At 40.1% G+C, this 23,289-nt stretch overlaps 1 protein-coding gene across 1 annotated transcript in view; it reads left to right on the forward strand.

The window, feature by feature from the left end:
• Positions 1 to 23,289, forward strand: part of LOC126165968 (1,5-anhydro-D-fructose reductase-like) — a 167,329-nt gene that overhangs the window by 129,424 nt on the left and 14,616 nt on the right. Inside the window, exons 5-6 of the mRNA XM_049920365.1 lie at positions 13,224 to 13,383; positions 13,638 to 13,735. Of these exons, the coding sequence (XP_049776322.1) occupies positions 13,224 to 13,383; positions 13,638 to 13,735 (258 nt within the window). The remainder of the gene's footprint in view (positions 1 to 13,223; positions 13,384 to 13,637; positions 13,736 to 23,289) is intronic.

The raw sequence follows: 23,289 nt of genomic DNA on the forward strand, positions 1-23,289 counted from the left end.
GTCTCCTAGGGTGCTTACCAGAGGTGATTTTGAAACGAAGAGAAGTTGTCTTCTTATCCAATTTATTTTCCAATAGTTCAACCTGATTCACAGAGGTGTCTTACAGTGGCTTTATATCTTTGCAAATCAGTGAGTACACCCTACCACCATATATCAATCTTTCCCTCCAACTTCATGTTTCTGAATTCTACCTTTTGCTGTCAGAGATGAGCACTTTGCTTGTAACATTGTGTGATAACTACAACACCACTTGTTCCTCATTATACACACATGAAATAAAGTTCTGCATCACCTCAGTTCTGAGAGTTCCGGAATCTGTGCATAAAATTGGAATAGAGATCAACATAAACATCATTTCCACCATTTTATTGCTCATAAAAACCACACATTGCATGTTGTACAACTATACAGTGAGACCTTCAGAGCTGGTGGTCCAGATTGCTGTACACACCGGTACCTCTAATACCCAGTAGCACGTCGTCTTGCATTGATGTATGCCTGTATTCATCATGGCATACTATCCACAAGTTCATCAAGGCACTGTTGGTCCAGATTGTCCCACTCCTCAATGGCAATTTGGCATAGATCCCTCAGAGTGGTTGGTGGGTCACGTCGTTCATATACAGCCCTTTTCAATGTATCCCAGGCATGTACGATAGGGTTCATGTCTGGAGAACATGCTGGCCACTCTAGTTGTGCGATGTCGTTTTCCTGAAGGAAGTCAGTCACAAGATGTGTGTGATAGGGGTGTGAATGCCACACCAGTATGCTGCCGATATGATTGCACTATTGATCAGTGGATGGAATTCATGTATCATACAGCCATTACAGCGCTTTCCATTACCTCTAGCGCCATACGTCGGACCCACATAATACCATCCCAAAACAGCAGGGAACTTCCACCTTGCTGCACTCATTGGGGAGTGTGTCTAAGGCGTTCAGCCTGACCAGGTTGCTTCCAAACACACCCGCAACGGTTTTCTGGTTGAAGGCATATGCAACACTCATCGGTGAAGAGAATGTGATGCCAATCGTGAGCGGTCCATTTGGCATGTTGTTGGGCCCATTCGTAATGAGCTGCATGGTGTCGTGGTTGCAAAGATGGACATTGGGAGTGAAGTTGTGCATCATGCAGCCTATTGCACATAGTTTGAGTCATAACACGACGTCCCGTGGCTGCACAAAAACTATCATTCAACATGGTGGCATTTCTATTAGGGTTCCTCCGAGTCATAATTCCTATGTAGAGGTCATCCACTGCAATAATAGCCCTTGGGCAGCCTGAGCAAGGCATGTCATAGACAGTTCCTGTCACTCTGTATCTCCTCCATGTCCAAACATCTCTTTGGTTCACTCCGAGATGCCTGGGCACTTCCCTTGTTGAGAGCCTTTCCTGGCACAAAGTAACAATGCAGGCATGATCAAACTGCACATTGACCATCTAGGCGTGGTTGAATTACAGACAACATGAGCCGTGTACCTCCTTCCTGGTGGAATGACTGGAACTGATCAGCTGTTGGACTCTCTCTGTCTAATAGGTGCTGCTCATCTGCTCCTGCATGGTTGTTTACATCTTTGGGCAGGTTTAGTGACATCTCTGAACAGTCAAAGGGACTGTGTTTGTGATACCATACCCCCAGTCAATTTCTTAAAAAAAAAAAAAAAAAACAGCTATTACTCGTTGCCTCTACTAAAGACAAACTCTATAGAGCTCATTATTTTCTAACAGACAGAAACAATTTAGATAATAGCTGTTTAACTGTTGCTGAATGCTTAGCAGAAACTCAGTTGTCCTCCATTGAATGTGTACAGACTTCTGACAGTTCGTACTGAATCAATGTCAATGTGCCACTATATAGTGACTGCTCCTGATGACTTGGTTGTTGCATTGCTCCTACCTGCTTCCTGGTAATCACTCCTTCTAGCTCATGTTACTGACTGACTTACTTCCCTGTGATGGCCACTTACATATTGATTTTTCAGGGCTCTTGGACGAGTTTCTCTCATAGTGTTGCTTTGCCCTGACTATCAGAAACTCAGTTGTCCTCCCTCAAATGTGTACAGATTTCTTGTAGTTTTTACTGCATCAGCATCAAAGTGTCACTGTGTACTGACAGCTCCTGATGACTTGGTTGTTGTACTGGCCTTGCTGCTTTCTGGTATTCATGTCTTGTAACTCACAGGAATGATGGACTTATTTCCCTGTGCTGACTGCTTATATACTGATTTTTCAGGTCTCTTGGATGAGTTTCTCACATAATGTCACTTTTCTCTGACTCTTCCCTATTTTCCAGAAACACCCAGCCTCGGTTGAAATGTTTCTCAGACACGGGTGACTTTGCTACCATTTTTGTGTTTTGCTTTGCCTGTCTGGCCACTGTTATGAACATTGCATACAAGCATTTACTGTCTGTCAGTGACCATGCTCTGTGAGTGCTCCACTTTCACCTCTGTGTGTTGTCATTGCTATGGCTCACTCTACTTCCTGCCAGCTGCATTGTGCATCTCCTTACATTAGTAGAATCTGATAACCATGACATCTCTTACATTAATCAAATTTGAGTCATGACACTTCTTGTGTTAATAAAATTTGACAGCCAAGACAGTAATCATAATGAAAAAGATTAACAAAGTAAGAGATATAGGTCAAACTTTGGCTCCAATCCTGTCAGTAATATTTCTGGTTTACTCTGTGCAGCCTCCAAAACTGATACTGCATAATATAACTCTCAGGAACATTAAACATATGGAATGTGATGTCTTAACAGCTGATTGTTTGGGTACTTCATGGCATAAAATAATCATACAGCCTACAATTCTTGCCAAAGCAATGACTCACCAATAAACTTACTGCTCTGTATGACAAACATCCCCTTATACACACAGTCTGTTGGAAGAAAAGCTCCTGTTTCATTGGTGACAACTGAATTACATCAAATAGTGAATGATAGGTTTGCTGCTCATAGACATTTCAAGACAAATCTGAATGTTACAAAGAATATAAAAAGCTATGAAAAAGGGCAAAGAAATGCATTTACAATGCCAAAATCAGGCTTCCTTGTTCCATTGTGTGCTGCAATATGACATCTGCGAGGCTGTGGGAGAATCTCTATGACACGGATATTAGAAAGGCAAAATCAGGAACTGCTTTTCAGGTCTCAGCTGATGAACTGAATTAATTCTTCTCTACCACCAGTCAACCCACAGATGGCAAAAAACTGTCACAAGAGTCCACAATCTATATAACTAACCATGACACTTTACATCTAAAACATGTACAATAAATGTGACAAAAGAAGCTATAATAATAATTTACTCTGAAGTGATAGGCAATGACGGTATCAGCTTAACCATGACGAACAATGTTGCCAATGGCTTAATACCTATCTTAAGTGAAATGTATAATTTTTCTGTCATTAATGGAATATATCTCACTCCATGGAAAAGCGTAGTCCAACTTATGTGTGGACCAAAAACCCAATGCATGATATTTTGTTGGTTCTGTATTTCTGTAAATATCATTCCTATGCCAACAAATTCCAGCTTTATCTAAGAGACACATCTGAGAACATAGATGCTGCAATCTTTTAGATAAATGATGATCTGTCTTCAGTGGTAACACGGGAGAAAAACCTGGGGCCTAAACTAAATGCAAAGAAGTCACAAGTTATCTTGGTATGCCATCAGAAATTAATAAGTTCAGAAATCTGCAAACAGTTGCCTCCTATTTGGCTCAATGGTATTCCAGTACCTTATCAGAAAACAGTGAAGAACTTGGGTGTAACTCAGGGCGAGCATCTCAATTGGGCAGAGAACACTATCACAATGTGCCTGAAGACTTCTGCTAACCTCTACAACCTCAAAAAGTTTTGTAACATATTTCCACAGGATGTGAAGTGTAAACTCATGCAAGCATTTTTTTTACCACAACTCCACTGTTGTGATGTAATTCAACAGGAAACAAGTAGTGAAAACACAAGACAATTAGAACTAATCATGAATGTTTGTGTGTGTCACATCTTCAGCATCTGTTGATATGACAATGTCTGTGCTTCACATGCACAGTTGCAGTGGTTGTGACCAGATAAATTACATGAATACCACATGATTTCCTACTTCGCCAGCTCCTCTGTGCTCAAGCATCCCATTACCTCACACTAGAGATTAAATACCTATAATGGCATCATAACTAAAACAAAGGTCCTATTTGTCTAGGACTCTAACAGAGCCCATTCACAAAACAAAAGTATTTGAAACTCCTTCACTGTCATTTTTGCCTGCCTCTGGAACAAGCTCCACTGCACTTTATGCATAATTCAATGCCCTGCTGCATTTGAGAGGAAGTTGAAGCAGTTCCTTATGTCACATTCATAATGTTTTCCTCAAAAATTAATATAGAGGGCCAACTACCCCTGTGCTTCTATCTTCTCCCAGTTATGTTCATTTCTCTTTTCCTTTCTCTCTAAGTCATGCCACCTTCTTTACTTTCTGTTCATTACCTGTGTGTTATCACATTCCTTCACCTCATTTTCTCATGCCCATTACTGCTTGCTGCTAGTGCTCATAAGTAAAAACATACCTTTCCATAATTCCTAATTATTGCTGTACAAGTATAATAAGCTGTGTGTGTGTGTTTACCCATAGTATTGTAATTTTTAATTCCAAAATGTATTATAACATGCTTACTGAAATATATGTGATGCAAAATATGTAGACCACCTGGTTAGCTGTAAGAGAGGGCCTTGCCAGGTTAAACAGATAATAAATAAAAATATACATGTTAAAGATAGAATGAGGTGACAGTAAACGACAGAACACTTAAGGTCTTATAATATAAAGAAGAAACTGTCTATATTTATTGACAAGTAGAAGCTAACATTTCAGTCTTTATATTCTAAGTTTTTCTCAGGGGACTAAATAATGACTGGGCAAACAGACTATCATTCATTTTAAAACAAAGACATACCAATCAATGAAAGTATTTGTGGAGTCATGGTGCTCTTCTCTCTTGTCTGTATACCTGACATCAATAAATTTCCTTGGTGTAGGTATTGTATAATATAGGGTCGGTGGATAAGTTCATGCCAATTTTTCAAAGCTATGGGTTTATTTCATTAGCATAAAGTACACAACATTACATTCAATATAATACATGATAAAAAGATTGATACACTACCCAGTATATTCATTCTTCATTAGTGATTGCCTGACAGTGTTTTGGCTGGAGTTCAGAGCCTCTCCTGCAGAACTGTTGTGGTTTTAAGTGAAAGAAATCTGTTACCCAGTGCGAGGGGGGGGGGGGGGGGTGAGAGAGAGAGAGAGAGAGAGAGAGAGAGAGAGAGAGAGAGAGAGAGACCAGTAAACATTATAACCAGAAGGCACTAACAAGGGGAGGCCGCCAATTGTAAAATTCAGATTCGATTCGTACTGCGCATAATAAAAGCTCATGGCCAGAGTTGTAATGTGGCAAAGCACCAAGATGCACTTCTCAGCCGTTGTCGAGAAAATCAACAGTTAAAAGAAACCATTGCGGTGAAATACTCTCTACGATTAAAAGTTTTCTACAGCGTCGTGGCGCAGCAGTAAGCGCTCGGGTTCGTAATCTGAAGGTCGCTGGATCGAATCTCGCGCCATGCAACATTTTTTTTTATTATTAGTTTTTTGTAATTCAAATATATACATATATATATAAATAAACTATTAATGAATTGCTTATGCATGTTGGTGAAGGCGGATCGCTCTGCAGTTGTACCGCTTCCATTTTTGCGTTTGTTTAACAGGGTGGACCAAAGCTCTCACGGCCGCACTGATTTTCGACGATGTTATAAGTTGCGCTAGGGACCGCATCTACCTTCTTTCGAAGTTAGCAGGCAACTACGCTGTTATGCGGCGGCTCGTTTCGGCCCATTCAACATCTGTCCTTCAAGTGTAACGAGCGAGTAACGGAGTTTATATTTCATAGCTGCCACAGCAAATTTGTGTTCGTGGGGTTTCTATTCTAATTCGAACGTTTGACTTACGCTATACGTATTCGTTTCGGAATATCGTTTCTACATCTTCCGTTAACTATACGTGGTTAACATTATGAAGACAATTAATAACATTTGTGAAATACAACTTTGTTTGCGGAAAACATAATGATATTCGAAGTCGACAGTTTTTCCACGACAAACGACTTTCAACAACTTATTATATGCATAATTGTTGCAACTGATTACCGAGAATTTTATATATATATATATATAACAAAGATGATGTGACTTACCAAATGAAAGTGCTGGCAGGTCGACAGACACACAAACGAACACAAACATACACACAAAATTCAAGCTTTCGCAACAAACTGTTGCCTCATCAGGAAAGAGGGAAGGAGAGGGAAAGACGAAAGGATGTGGGTTTTAAGGGAGAGGGTAAGGAGTCATTCCAGTCCCGGGAGCGGAAAGACTTACCTTAGGGGGAAAAAAGGACTAGTTGCGGGATGCGAAAGCTGTTGTCAGGTTGTTGGTGTAATGCTTCAGGGATTCCGGACTGGAGCAGATTCGTTTGCCACGAAGACCTAGGCTGTAGGGAAGGGACCATTTGATGTGGAATGGGTGGCAGCTGTCGTAATGGAGGTACTGTTGCTTGTTGGTGGGTTTGATGTGGACGGACGTGTGAAGCTGGCCATTGGACAGGTGAAGGTCAACATCAAGGAAAGTGGCATGGGATTTGGAGTAGGACCAGGTGAATCTGATGGAACCAAAGGAGTTGAGGTGTGCCCTGAAATGAGATCCATCCTTCATGAAATCCTCCCCACTCCACCAAGAGTGTCTTTCCGCCGTCCACCTAACCTACGTAACCTCTTAGTTCATCCCCATGAAATCCCCAAACCACCTTCCCTACCCTCTGGCTCCTACCCTTGTAACCGCCCCCGGTGTAAAACCTGTCCCATGCACCCTCCCACCACCACCTACTCCAGTCCTGTAACCCGGAAGGTGTACACAATCAAAGGCAGAGCCATGTGTGAAAGCACCCACGTGATCTACCAACTGACCTGCCTACACTGTGATGCATTCTATGTGGGAATGACCAGCAACAAACTGTCCATTCGCATGAATGGACACAGGCAGACAGTGTTTGTTGGTAATGAGGATCACCCTGTGGCTAAACATGCCTTGGTGCATGACCAGCACATCTTGGTGCAGTGTTACACCGTCCGGGTTATCTGGATACTTCCTACTAATACCAACCTATCCGAACTCCGGAGATGGGAACTTGCTCTTCAATATATCCTCTCTTCCCGTTATCCACCAGGCCTCAATCTCCGCTAATTTCAAGTTGCCGCCACTCATACCTCACCTGTCATTCAACAACATCTTTGCCTCTGCACTTCTGCCTCGACTGACATCTCTGCCCAAACTCTTTGTCTTTTAATATGTCTGCTTGTGTCTGTATATGTGTGGATGGATATGTGTGTGTGTGTGCGAGTGTGTACCCGTCCTTTTTTCCCCCTAAGGTAAGTCTTTCCGCTCCCGGGACTGGAATGACTCCTTACCCTCTCCCTTAAAACCCACATCCTTTCGTCTTTCCCTCTCCTTCCCTCTTTCCTGATGAGGCAACAGTTTGTTGCGAAAGCTTGAATTTTGTGTGTATGTTTGTGTTCGTTTGTGTGTCTGTCGACCTGCCAGCACTTTCATTTGGTAAGTCACATCATCTTTGTTTTTAGATATATGTTTCCTTCTATTATAACCATATATATATATATATATATATATATATATATATATATGTCTGCTTGTGTCTGTATATGTGTGGATGGATATGTGTGTGTGTGCGAGTGTGTACCCGTCCTTTTTTCCCCCTAAGGTAAGTCTTTCCGCTCCCGGGACTGGAATGACTCCTTACCCTCTCCCTTAAAACCCACATCCTTTCGTCTTTCCCTCTCCTTCCCTCTTTCCTGATGAGGCAACAGTTTGTTGCGAAAGCTTGAATTTTGTGTGTATGTTTGTGTTCATTTGTGTGTCTGTCGACCTGCCAGCACTTTCATTTGGTAAGTCACATCATCTTTGTCTTTAGATATATATATATATATATATATATATATATATATATATATATATATATATATATAAAGATGATGAGACTTACCCAACAAAAGCGCTGGCAGGTCGATAGACACACAAATAAACACAAACATACACACAAAACTCTAGCTTTCGCAACCAACGGTTGCCTCGTCAGGAAAGAGGGAAGGAGAAGGAAAGACAAAAGGATTGGGTTTTAAGGGAGAGGGTAAGGAGTCATTCCAATCCCGGGAGCGGAAAGACTTACCTTAGGGGGAAAAAGGACAGGTTTACACTCGCACACACACACATATCCATCCACACATACACAGACACAAGCAGACATTTGTAAAGGCAAAAGGCCCAAACTCTTTGCCTTTACAAATGTCTGCTTGTGTCTGTGTATATGCGGATGGATATGTGTGTGTGTGCGAGTGTATACCTGTCCTTTTTTCCCCCTAAGGTAAGTCTTTCCGCTCCCGGGATTGGAATGACTCCTTACCCTCTCCCTTAAAACCCATATCCTTTTGTCTTTCCTTCTCCTTCCCTCTTTCCTGATGAGGCAACCGTTGGTTGTGAAAGCTAGAGTTTTGTGTGTATGTTTGTGTTTGTTTGTGTGTCTATCGACCTGCCAGCGCTTTTGTTTGGTAAGTCTCATCATCTTTCTTTTTAAATATATTTTTCCCACGTGGAATGTTTCCCTCTATTATATATATATATATATATATATATATATATATATATATATATATATATATATATATATGTGTGTGTGTGTGTGTGTGTGTATACACACACACACACATTTGAACTACAAGAAACAAATACTAAAAAAAAATTTTAAAAAAATGTTGCATGGCGCGAGATTCGATCTGGCGACCTTCGGATTACGAACTCGAGCGCTTACCGCTGCACCACGATGCTGTAGAAAATTATAAATCGTAGAGAGTATTTCACCGGAACGGTTTCTTTTGACTGTCAATTTTCTCGACAATGGCTGAGAAGTGCATCTTGGTGCTTTGCCACATTACACCTCTGGCCATGAGCTTTTATTATGCGCAGAATGAATTGAATCTGAATTTCACAATTGGCGGCCTCCCCGTGTAAGTTTACAGAAAATGTAAGGTGAGGAAGTGGTTGCCAACCAAGTTGAGCAAATGCATATGTCATGATTGTGACCTTATGCAGGCATGCATTATCATGGTATAACAACACAGGTTCACCATGTGTTTTGTTTTCAGTAGCAACTACAAGTCATCTTAGCTGTTCTGTATACACAGCAGCTGTTATTTTTACCTTCATGATGAAGAATGCCTGCTTGATTTCACCAAATGCACAACTTAATTTTTTGATCATGCAAGTTTAATCATCATCTGTAAGGTGATAATCAGAAGGGGCTAAAGCTAGAGAATATGGTATATAATTGTGTGCCTACAATAGACAAAACTGTAATGGGCCAGCAAACATGAACATTGGTTATTCGCAGATTTTTGTTGGTACATCTTAATACAACTTAATACAACTTAATCATAGCCAACACTTGGTTCAAGAATCATAAAAGAAGGTTATATACCTGGAAGAATCCTGGAGATACTAAAAGGTGTCAGATAGATTATATAATGGTAAGACAGAGATTTAGAAATCAGGTTTTAAATTGTAAGACATTTCCTGGGGCAGATGTGGATTCTGACCACAATCTATTGGTTATGAACTGCAGATTGAAACTGAAGAAACTGCAAAAAGGTGGGAATTTAAGGATATGGGACCTGGATAAACTGAAAGAACCAGAGGTTGTAGAGAGTTTCAGGGAGAGCATAAGGGAACAATTGACAGGAATGGGGGAAAGAAATACAGTAGAAGAAGAATGGGTAGCTCTGAGGGATGAAGTAGTGAAGGCAGCAGAGGATCAAGTAGGTAAAAAGACGAGGGCTAATAGAAATCCTTGGGTAACAGAAGAAATATTGAATTTAATTGATGAAAGGAGAAAATATAAAAATGTAGTAAATGAAGCAGGCAAAAAGGAATACAAACGTCTCAAAAATGATATCGACAGGAAGTGCAAAATGGCTAAGCAGGGATGGCTAGAGGACAAATGTAAGGATGTAGAGGCTTGTCTCACTAGGGGTAAGATAGATACTGCCTACAGGAAAATTAAAGAGACCTTTGGAGAGAAGAGAACCACTTGTATGAATATCAAGAGCTCAGATGGCAACCCAGTTCTAAGCAAAGAAGGGAAGGCAGAAAGGTGGAAGGAGTATATAGAGGGTTTATACAAGGGCGATGTACTTGAGGACAATATTATGGAAATGGAAGAGGATGTAGATGAAGACAAAATGGGAGATAAGATACTGCGTGAAGAATTTGACAGAGCACTGAAAGACCTGAGTCGAAACAAGGCCCCGGGAGTAGACAACATTCCATTTGAACTACTGATGGCCTCGGGAGAGCCAGTCATGACAAAACTCTACCATCTGGTGAGCACGATGTATGAGACAGGCGAAATACCCTCAGACTTCAAGAAGAATATAATAATTCCAATCCCAAAGAAAGCAGGTGTTGACAGATGTGAAAATTACCGAACTATCAGTTTAATAAGTCACAGCTGCAAAATACTAACGCGAATTCTTTACAGACGAATGGAAAAACTAGTAGAAGCCGACCTCGGGGAAGATCAGTTTGGATTCCGTAGAAATGTTGGAACACGTGAGGCAATACTGACCTTACGACTTATCTTAGAAGAAAGATTAAGAAAAGGCAAACCTACGTTTCTAGCATTTGTAGACTTAGAGAAAGCTTTTGACAATGTTAACTGGAATACTCTCTTTCAAATTCTGAAGGTGGCAGGGGTAAAATACAGGGAGCGAAAGGCTATTTACAGTTTGTACAGAAACCAGATGGCAGTTATAAGAGTCGAGGGGCATGAAAGGGAAGCAGTGGTTGGGAAAGGAGTAAGACAGGGTTGTAGCCTCTCCCCGATGTTATTCAATCTGTATATTGAGCAAGCAGTAAAGGAAACAAAAGAAAAATTCGGAGTAGGTATTAAAATTCATGGAGAAGAAGTAAAAACTTTGAGGTTCGCCGATGACATTGTAATTCTGTCAGAGACAGCAAAGGACTTGGAAGAGCAGTTGAACGGAATGGACAGTGTCTTGAAAGGAGGATATAAGATGAACATCAATAAGAGCAAAACGAGGATAATGGAATGTAGTCAAATTAAGTCGGGTGATGCTGAGGGAATTAGATTAGGAAATGAGACACTTAAAGTAGTAAAGGAGTTTTGCTATTTAGGGAGTAAAATAACCGATGATGGTTGAAGTAGAGAGGATATAAAATGTAGACTGGCAATGGCATGGAAAGCGTTTCTCAAGAAGCGGAATTTGTTAACATCGAGTATAGATTTAAGTGTCAGGAAGTCATTTCTGAAAGTGTTTGTATGGAGTGTAGCCATGTATGGAAGTGAAACATGGACGATAACTAGTTTGGACAAGAAGAGAATAGAAGCTTTCGAAATGTGGTGCTACAGAAGAATGCTGAAGATAAGGTGGGTAGATCACGTAACTAATGAGGAGGTATTGAATAGGATTGGGGAGAAGAGAAGTTTGTGGCACAACTTGACTAGAAGAAGGGATCGGTTGGTAGGACATGTTTTGAGGCATCAGGGGATCACAAATTCAGCATTGGAGGGCAGTGTGGAGGGTAAAAATCGTAGAGGGAGACCAAGAGATGAATACACTAAGCAGATTCAGAAGGATGTAGGTTGCAGTAGATACTGGGAGATGAAGAAGCTTGCACAGGATAGAGTAGCATGGAGAGCTGCATCAAACCAGTCTCAGGACTGAAGACCACAACAACAACACATCTTAATATGTGGTACCCAATATTTGCACCTTACCCACTGAATAGAAGTGGCACACAATCGGTTTGTGATCACATTACATAAATTATGCCAATTACTGCATTGTTTGGCAAGGATTATTTTGAATGAACTGATTTACACAGTTTTCATCAGAGAAAGGTCTTCCAGAAGGTAGTTCATCACACAAGTAAAATTTTGCTTCTTGGAAAAAAGAAAACCATTCCCCTGGTGTTCTCTTAGCAAATGCTTCTCTCCTGTACAGATCACAAATTCTTCTCTTGATTTCTGTAGCACTAGATCCTTAATTAAAGTCAAAGACTAAAATCTGCTGGAAATGTTCACTTTTCTCTACTTGACATTCCATACTGACTAGCCTTGAAAATGGACAGAACAAGCTGTTAACAACACACAAGTCCTTGTCTGCAACATTTAAACTCAAAACACAAGAAAAACAATTGAATAACAAAAAAACTAAGGCTTCACAAAGCAAGAGTGGCAATCCAATGAAGAATGGCTTGGACTTACGCACCAACCCAATGAGAAATGGCACCAACCCAATATTATGTTGACTGATAATGATCTATGATTGAACTACCTCCAAGTATGAGATGTATGGAGTTTTTTGGTAGAGGGGTGTGTCAATAAGATGTATGAGGACATTAATTCAGATTTGGTGGGAGGTGGTTTTGTCTTAGTTATAGTGTTATGTGGGCTGGAATAGGATACTGGAATTACATAATAGCAGATATGTAAGTTGGAGCATTGTTTTAAGAGATGATCTGATTAGCTGTGCATCATACACATGTATGGGTCAAACAACATTTATATGTTCAGACAAATTTCGGGCTTGCAGCCAGTCATTGTTTGAACTGAAATTTGTTTGAACGTAAAATTCACTGGGAAAATTTTAAAATTCACAATATTTCTGTGTTAAAACATTCATGGCCATGATATGCATGGGATTGGAAGATTCAGCAGTGTCCTCAATAGCAGGAACTTTTGTTACACAGAAACAGTTGGAAAATGTGGAAAACAGTCTCAACTTCTGGGTCAGTTACAAATCAGTATAGCTGAATAGAGCTCTAAAGATGTTCCCTTCTCTCATCAACTGTACTTACAGTCCCTCTGCCCCCCTTTCCCACATTTATCCTGTTGATGCAATTTAACAGAAAGAATCTGAAGACTCATCCATATTTTTAGCTAGTATTCTACATATTATAGCAGACAAATATCACTAATATTCCAGTTATGCTTTCATTTTAATAAATTAAATTTTATGGTATATTAAGTTATGAAGCAAGTGTATTATCATTATTCTTCTTCAGGATACCAAAACTTAGCCCACTGACTGAACCTGTGGTGTGCAAAATGGCAGAAAAGTACAACAAAACTCCAGCTCAAGTGTTGCTGAGACACATCATTCAGCGTGACATTGCTGTTATTCCAAAGAGTGCAAACCCACAGCGAATAAAACAAAATATTGATGTAAGTAACACTGATAGTTAACATTTTACATTGATGTTTATATTTCATTTCTGTTAGCCTCCAGAGTAATTTTCTATCAATATAATCTTTCTGCAGATAGTTGAGTTTAGGTAGTTGAATTTTTCGTTGTGTTGTTATTTGATTTCTCAGGTTCATTGAGGGCTTCTCCTGTTTGCTTGATAAAAAAAAGTTCATTCTCTACAGTACAATCCAGCATTTAGAAAATTAATGTCAGTCTTTGATATACATTTCAGATATTTGATTTTGAACTGAGTAATGAGGAGATGGAAGAACTAAATGCTTTGGACAAAGGTCACAAAGGACGTTTATTTGGTGAACACATGCTGAAAGGGTATGTGAATTTTATGATACAAATACAATTTTGTTTGAGACTTTCTCCTGCTGAAATTTAATTTTCCTCCAAATATTACTAAAGTAATTCCAGTGCAAATATAGTTCCAAGTAATTCATGAAAAAGTTAACTTACATAAATATGAAGTATCCTCAATTACTGCCACCAACCACTCGCAAAATAGTACCCCAAATACTATTAAATGCCACCATCAAAAACCTGAATCACATCCTCTTTAAGGATATTAACCACCTTTCATCACATCCCAAAATGTGTAATTTTCTTCCCAAAATCTTTCCTGGTCATCCCAGTGTGGCACTTCACTACTCATTATATGAAACACTATGTAACATACTCACACTACTCTCTCTAATCTCTTGCCATGTTTATTACAGCTGTATCCAGGTGCAGCCTTCCATCACATCACATATCATTCCAGCCCTGTCATTAGTATATTCTATCCCATTAGATGCAGTGTCATCTGTAAAACCAGCCACCAACTAGCTGTGTGGCATTTTATACATTCATGACCTGCAATCGGCTTTCCACTTTTGTTAATGGTCTAGATCAAATTGTGGCCAAATGTAAATTTGGCCACCCAGTTAAAAAGGACACTGCTGATCAGAATATGGTAGACCTCAGTGGCAATGTGTGACTTGAGCTACATGGATCCTGCTCACTTCTCCATCACTAACCACTGTGAATTACAGTGATGGGAAATGTTCCTCAATACCTTTGGCTCTCCAGTCTTCCTTTCCCCTGAAATCCACTTACCTCTACCTCAATGCCTTCCTAGTCCCAATCTTTTTTCTCTGTCTGCTTTTAAAGAAATTAGGATTATATGGTATAGGGATGAGACAAGAAGTGACATGTGAACAATATGACTGGTTTTACATCTTTAATACTTACAGTACTACAAAAGGCACTGAAAAATTTAGAGAAGTATGAAATTCATTACACAGAATTGCAATGATTACTATAGCTGTCATTAACTTGTCCACTATGAGCAGCATTTTGAATTTGAAAATTTTGGCAAAGGATTTGGTAAAGTAGCGCAGAAATGTCATCGCACTTCAGAGTTGATGTAGTCATTCATTATGAATAATTGAACATGAAATAATATGGGACATACATCTGTATGGGAAAAGATCAAGGTGTGAACACTGAGGAGTTTGTGGAAGATTGTGAAATGGAATTTATCTTAAGGGATTGAATTTTTATATGTTGTACAGACTAAAGAACTTTCAGGGAGACTGCTTGTAAATAATTTTGATCATTAAGACACAAAGGAATTACAGACATTGGCTCCAAGTGAGCATTGATTGAAACCAATGGGGAAAGTTGGAAATTTACACTGGACTAGGGTTCGAACCTGGGTCTCCTGCTTATTAGGCAGATGCTCTAACCATTAAGCCATCTGGACACAGTGGCCGTTGCAACTGTATGGAATACCCTAGCACGCCTCCCATCCAACTGAGTAACATAAAAATTCTCTACTTACCCACATCTTACTAATGTTTAGTGCCCCTTGCCCATTATCCTCATTTCTCACAGCATTTTGCCAATTCCCACACAAGTTTGAGTCTGGTGTGCACGTGCACTGAAGAGATCAGTGGCCGTCTCACCTTAATTTTGTGTGTGTGTGTGTGTGTGTGTGTGTGTGTGTGTGTGTGTCATAGATGAGAGCTGAGAGCTGGCTGTTGCATTATGAAGACAAAGCAACAGAGAAAGTGATGCAAACATGTTGATTCACCAGAGACCCAACCATCATCAGGCAAGGTGATACCGAGTGCATTTTTGAGACCGTCATGGTGCGGTGCCAACAGATTATATTCATAAGGAGCAAATGATCACATGAGCTTACTACCAAAATTTACCGAGTGTCGTGGGTAGCTATTTGCGGGGGTGATTTTGCTACCTGACAACACACCAGTTCATCTGGCACAGAGTGGTCATATAAAAGGTGCTCCTTTGTGCCATCAGATTTTGCCTTTCCCCCACGTTTTTCTGACTTAGCCCTCAGTGACTTTTTCCTCAGATGAAAGAATCAATGTTTGGCAGGCATTTCCAGAATGATGAGATAAGTGGAACTTTTTCTGAACAGACTCCTACAGGAGAGGTCTCTGCTCAGTCTTTGGAAAAAAATGTGTTGCATTGACTGGTAAATATGTAGAGAATGATTGACACCACTACCAAGTTTCATGGTCCCAGGTTGATTCTTTCGAGATAATAGTTAAAACTAAATGACCACTCATCATGTGTATGTGTAGATGATTATGATGACGATGTTGATGATGAGGATTAGGATGATGTAGACTGCTGACAGTCTGGACCGAAAGCTTCTCTGTGAATGATCATTTCAAAACTATGTATGTGACTCACTGAGATACTTTTCTTTAGCTATGAATTATACTTTGCAAGTAGTTAGTGATTAATATAAACCACCTCAGCTGTCTTATTATCCATTTATTGTGTTACAGCCAGTTTTGTTCATTGACAAGTAATAGGGTTTCCATACTTAATGTTAAAGAGCAAATCCAAAAACACTTATCATAAACATTCTGATGATCATATGGCAGGAGTATAGCAGGTGGTCAGCAGAATGCCATTTACTGTATGCATGATGCTGTGAATGCTTGCCATACTTCGACTAGGCAGTCGATAGAATGTTTATGATCCGTGTTTTTGGATTTGGTCTTTAATATTAACTATGATAACCAGATGAATTGTGTCATGATTTTAATACAACTCAATAACCTGAAGATGTTCACTGAACAAACCTGGCTGTAACATAATAAATGTATAATAATACAGATGAGATGGTTTTATTAATCATTGACTGCTTGTAAATTATAATTCATATGGTTCAAATGGCTCTGAGCACTATGGGACTCAACATCTTAGGTCATAAGTCCCCTAGAACTTAGAACTACTTAAACCTAACTAACCTAAGGACATCACACACACCCATGCCCAAGGCAGGATTCGAACCTGCGCCCGTAGCAGTCGCACGGTTCCGGACTGCAGCACCAGAACCGCTAGACCACCGCGGCCGGCTATAATTCATAGCTAAAGAAAAGTATCTTAGTGAATCACACACAAAGGTTTGAGAATGGTCATTTACAGAGAAGCTTTCAGGCCAGACTCTCAGCAATCTACATCATCATCATAATCTACACACATATATGATGACTTGTCATTAAGTTTTAGCTATTGTCTTGAAAGAGCCAACCAGGGACAATGAGACTGGATAATGAAGTCACTCCTTGTCCACGTATTCACCATTCAATGCAACACATTTCCCCTCAACAACAGACGCACTGGCAGAGACTTGTTCAGAAAATGTTCCACTCCAAAAATCACCTCATCATAATTCTGGAAATGCCTGCCACATAATGATTTCTTTATCTGAAGAAAAGGTCACTGATTGCCATGCCAAGAGAAATGGGGGTGAGGGAAATTTGATAGCCCAAAGAAGCACCTTTAATGATTGATCTGTCTTATGAACTGGGGTGTTGTCATGGAGCAAAAACACCCCATCATGCAGGTTCCCACAACACTAGCCATGCACTCATCAGATTTTGGTATTAAGCTCATGTTGTCATTTACTCCTTATGAATATACACTCATGCTCATAAATTAAGGATAATGGCAGAATGTGGTGCCACACAATGTGGCACTACACAAAGCTGGCACTAATAGCATAGGCACACAGGGAACACACATGACACAGATATGTAAGTCCACGGTATTGGTGATAAGTTGAGAAAACCATCCCAAAACACATATGCTACAAACCACCACTGTTCCTTGTGCATGTACCCCAACATCAATATGGGATATGATCACCATGCACACTTGCACAGGCCACACAATGGGTTGGCATACTCTGGATCAGGTGGTCGAGCAGCTGCTGGGGTATAGCCTCCCATTCTTGCACCAGTGCCTGTTGGCGCTCCTGAAGTGTCTTAGGGGTTTGAAGACCTGCAGCGATACGTCAACCGAGAGCATCCCAGATGTGCTTGATGGGGTTTAGGTCTGGATAACAGGCAGGCCACTTCATTCACCTGATATCTTCTGTTTCAAGGTACTCCTCCATGATGGCAGCTCAGTGGGGCCGTGCGTTATCATCCATCAGGAGGAAGGTGGGACCCACTGCACCCCTGAAAAGGTGGACATACTGGTGCAAAATGAGGTACCAATACACCTGACCTGTTACAGTTCCTCTGTCAAAGACATGCAGGGGCGTATGTGCACCAATCACAATCCCACCCCACACCATCAAACCACGACCTCCTTACAGGTCCCTTTCAAGGACATTAAGGAGTTGATATCTGGTTCCTGGTTCACACCAGATGAAAACCCAGCGAGAATCACTGTTTAGACTATACCTGGACTCCTTCGTGAACATATCCTGGGATCACTGTACTGTGTTCTTGACACCAGGCTTTATGGGCTCTCCTGTGACTAGGGGTCAGTGGAATGCACCCTACAGGACTCCGGGCGAATAAACCATGTCTGTTCAGTCGTCTGTAGACTGTGTGTCTGGAGACAACTGTTCCGGTGGCTGCGGTAAGGTCCCGAGCAAGGCTACCTGCAGTACTCCCTGGCTGTCTGCGGTCTTCTTGTGGTGTTGTATACTGTGGATGTCCAGTACTGCAATGCTTGGACATGTTTCCTGTCTGCTGGAATCATTGCCATAATCTTGAGATCACACTCTGTGGCACGTGGAGGGCCCATGCTACGAGCTGCTGTGTTTGACCAGCCTCCAGTCACCCTAGTATTCTACCCCTCATAACGTCATCAATGTGTTATTTGAGCCATTTTCAACACACAGTCACCATTAGCATGCCTGAAAATGTCTGCACACTTACTCGATGCATTGTATTTTGACATGCACCAACACACCTCTGCGTATGTGGACTGCTGCCAGCGCCACCATGCAATGACCACAGGTCAAATGCACCACATGGTCATACTCTGAGGTGATTTAAACCTGCAAACCGCCCACCAGAGCATTGTTTCACCGTGTATCAGCATTATTCTTAATTTATGAGCATGAGTGTAATTTATTGGACCACATCATGGCAGTTCTAAAAAACACTCAGCATCTCCTTGCCTTGTGATGGTTGGCTCTCTGGTGAATCCACATGTTGGCACTGATTTCTTTGTTCCTTTGTCTTAGGGTCATAGTGCTGCACCCAGCACTCATTCATACTGATTATGCTAGTAAAAAATTCATTTGTATTGGCCTGACACTACTGCAACATTACCACTTCTGCCTCAGTTTGGTGGGCTTTCTCAATGTGAATGAGAAGTCAAACCCAGTGGGCAGTGATCTTTATCATGTTCAAAAGTCTTGCAGAATGTTAAAAAAACTGATCCATGACTAATTTTCACTCTTTTAATTTTTGCCATGATTGTGATTTGCTGGTCTTCAAGCCCTGGGTCTCCACTTCTCTTGAAAATCTCAGTTCTCCACAGGGGGATGGTCTGCCATTCCTTTCTTTATCAGTCCAACTTAGCCACATTGGAAAAGTCTGCACCACTGTATCATACGATGTTGCATTTTTGCTGGACATTTCCACAAACTCAGCAGTGATTATTACAGCATTGTTCCCCTTCAAATGCAGAAAACAAATTACAATACTCCTTTTTGTCTGTGAGCTATATCATTTCGTTTTTGGCTCCTCCAGCAGTATGCTCTGGTACTGTTTGTAGTCATTTCAGCATGTACTGGGACTGCAGAATTGTACCTGGAAATAACAAAAAATTAATTATGTAACTTTATTTTTTTGAAGGTGTTAATTAAAACTTTGTGACTACCCCTCACATAAAGGATGTTTCTCAAATGAATGGAAAAAAAATGAGAGGGCTGGTAGAGTGGATCATATCAAGCAACTTTCACATAATATTCCATGTCCATTAAGAGTGTCGTGCACCACAGGGAAGGTATGTGTACAACCCACCATTGGAATTTCTTCTGGCTTTTACGGGGATGAAAATGCATTGCTTTTGTCAGTGCACATTGAAATACGGCAAAATGTTATCCCGGCTAAGACACAAGTTGAAAATATGCTCACTATTTTTTATTTACTTAAATTTGCCATATTTCGTGACAGTACCTTTTCCATTAGACGTTTACACGGCGATATAGTCTTGGCTTCAGTTGTCTAAGTATGATTCCACAATGCATCTTTGTTGGTTGCAGAATTGACATGGTTCAACGTGTTTCTCTCATTTTGGTGTTTCAAATACAGTTTCTTCAAATGTAGTTTCTTCTTTTTAGTTAATACAAAAATAATAGTAACATACTTCAAAATTATTTATTACGGCGACCTTCACATTGTTCTTCCGTCAACACCATGGTCAACACACACCAAGAGTTAGCTGCCGACTAAGTACAGTCAAAGACGACTCAAACGTCAAAGATGTTTTACACCACACACAATCTTCCAGTTGTAATCAGTCTCTTTGCTATTCTTCGATACATTTTCTAATAGTAATCAATATGCTTTTACTCTCAAAAACAGAAGTAAATTAACATATAATAAGACAAATTATAATAAATCCTGACAAAAATATAAGAAAACATTTAAATTCGGTATCGACAAATACGGTAAAAAAATTACATCTCCCAGATCCATTACAACATGCCTGTTTGATATAAGTCACCTGGTGGATAGCATCTGTTTACACTGCAGAGTCTGGTTTGCCTTGCATTGTTGTGTCAACAAACAGGGATACTTATGTCTTCGGTAGGGTGTGCAGAGCAGAAGGGAAATGGAGTACTTTTCTTGGGAGTAAAGGGCAAACATGCACTGTGGTTCTGGTGTGAGAGATGGAAATACTCCCATTGTTCACAGATTGTACATTCAACTGTTTCCAAATTATTGAGTGCTAAATCCTCACATTCATCACCACCCTAAGAGAAGCAAGTTCATTTAAGGTGAGTAGTCCACTGACGAAGTATTGTAATGGCACGTGTCTATTTAAGGTGTACATCAAAACCTGATGCATGCTTTAATTTGTAATACAGGTGTGAAAGTCGGGCAGAAAGTTCGGACAGTGTGTACCCCAGAGTTTGAAGAGGAGGCATTTGCAATGTTACAAAACATTCCCTTAACAAGCTTGCAAAGCTTTTCTCAAGAAATGGATGTAAGCCATGCCATGGTCCAGCTTGTGTGGAATAAGGATGATTTACCCCCTTATCCGCCTTCAGAAAGTTCAAGCCCTTAACCCATTTCCTGCATCACACTGATGTCTGCCAGTGGTTCTTGCAGAAATGTGCCATGCTACTTGAATTTTCAGACAATGTACTTTTTGCAGATGAGACATCCTTTACAAAGGAAGGTTTGTTCAACAACCAAAATCAACATATGTGGGACTGGGAAAATGTGCACATCATCATTGTTTGTGGTAACTAAGAGTGCTTTGCTGTCAACGTTTGGGCTGGTTTGGTGGGCAATAATTTTATTGTTCCTTACATGCTCCCCTAATGACTGGATGCAAACAGATGCTTTATCTTCTTAGTGGAACATTTCCACAGTTAATGGTGCACATTCCACTCAATATCCAAGAATGCATGTGGTGCCAATATGATGGTGCATCTGTGTACTTCTCTCATGTGGTGTGAAATCAGTTAGATGAGACCTTTGGTGAGAACTATGTGGGTGTGGTGGATCAATGCCATGTCATGCACATTTTCTTGACTTGATGCCTCTTGATTTTTTCATCTGAGAATACCTGAAATCTATTGTTTATCAAAACACCTATTGAGATACGTAAGGAGGTGATAGTGTGAATTATGGTAGTCTCTGATGCAATCCCCACTTCTCCAGGAGCATTTAAAAGGGTGCGACACTCACTCAGGTGTCATTGCATGGCGTGCATTCAAGCAGAAGCATGTAATTTTGAGCCATTTGTGTAGCTGTTTGCAAATAAAGATTATGAAATGACAATCTCATTTCTCTTCTATTTTGATGTCACAAAGAAACTGAAAATGTTGACCTGCAGACCTGCGACCATGTTGGCTCTGATGGTGGGTTTATGCCTACCTTCCTAGTGGCACATCTCACTTTTAAATGGTGCCTAGCTCTTAACGCTAAGGAGTGTGAATATGGATTGCTAATTGAAAGTTGCTTGTTATGACCCTCTATACCAACCCAGTCATTTTTACATTAATTTTAGAAATGCAATGTATATACCCATAGCAGCTGTACAATGCATGGTGAAATCTATTTTTTTCTGTATTTGTCACTTCCTCTCTGTTTCCTTCAGAAAGTATGTGCAGTGTTAACATTTGTCTTTGTGCTTCCTACATACACTAATATCTCTTCTCTTGGTTTTGTGGGTCTTACACATAGTATCCAATAGAGCCAGAAAAATTGTTTAACCATTTGTCTTTAATATTAGTTTTCCTAACTTGCCCACCACTTCATGGAAAGATAGTAATCTATCTTCCATACATTCCAAGATAAGCTCCCAGATCTTCTCCATAAGACACTTACAGTCTCTGAATGAATTGACAAAAATCTGTTTACTTGAGAATGTGAAACACTTAATAGTTCTCAAGAGTAGGCTGAATAACAGTATTGTATGTAATCTCATTTTCATATGTCCTATGCATTCCCAGAAGTCACTCAATGAACACATGCCATGAATTACAAGTGATGTTTTATATCTTTTATCCTCTTCATATTGCACTGTACCAAGACAATTAATCAATAGATTCATATTCAGTTGCATGCTGCACTCAAAATGTACCAGGCTTTTCCCCCCTCTACTAATTTACACTGTCTTGCATTCATCCAAATTTAAAGCAAGTTGTCACTGAATTTGGACTTTTTTATTTAAGTCATTCAGATTTACTTCAGAATTGCTCAGTAGTAACACTTTTTTGTAAACAGTAATAGCATCAGAAGTGCTGTTCAAGGTAATTGAAATAAGTACAATATAACAGCTCTTTCAGAAAATTATGCACAGTTTTGAAAGCTCTTTTCAACTATGATCATTTTGTACAAATTTCCAATTTAACCATTTGTTTGATGTCCTCCAGTTTCAAGCAGATTCAGGTTAATTAAGATTTAATATTTTGTTTGTCCTTAAATGTTTCTTTAAGACAGTTACTACCTAAAAGTCTCAGGTTCACCATTTCTAAGAAAAATGAGTTATCACTAGTACAATTAGTCAGACTTATCTTGTATTTGTGGACAGTCAAACGGTGGTACTCTTGATGTTACATAAGTTTCTGGTCCAGGAAGTTCAGGAAAACATACCTATCTACAGGGTGGTCCATTGATAGTGAGCAGGCCAAATATCTCACGAAATAAGCATCAAACAAAAAAACTACAAAGAACGAAACTCGTCTAGTTTGAAGGGGGAAACCAGATGGCACTATGCTTGGCCCACTAGATGGCACTGCCATTGGTCAAACGGATATTAACTGCGTTTTTTTTAAACACGAACCCCCATTTTTTATTACATATTCATGTAGTATGTAAAGAAATATGTTTTAGTTGGACCACATTCTTCACTTTCTGATAGATTGCGCT

This window comes from Schistocerca cancellata, chromosome 1 (assembly GCF_023864275.1).
Source record: "Schistocerca cancellata isolate TAMUIC-IGC-003103 chromosome 1, iqSchCanc2.1, whole genome shotgun sequence".
In the NCBI taxonomy this organism is placed as follows: Eukaryota; Metazoa; Arthropoda; class Insecta; order Orthoptera; family Acrididae; genus Schistocerca; species Schistocerca cancellata.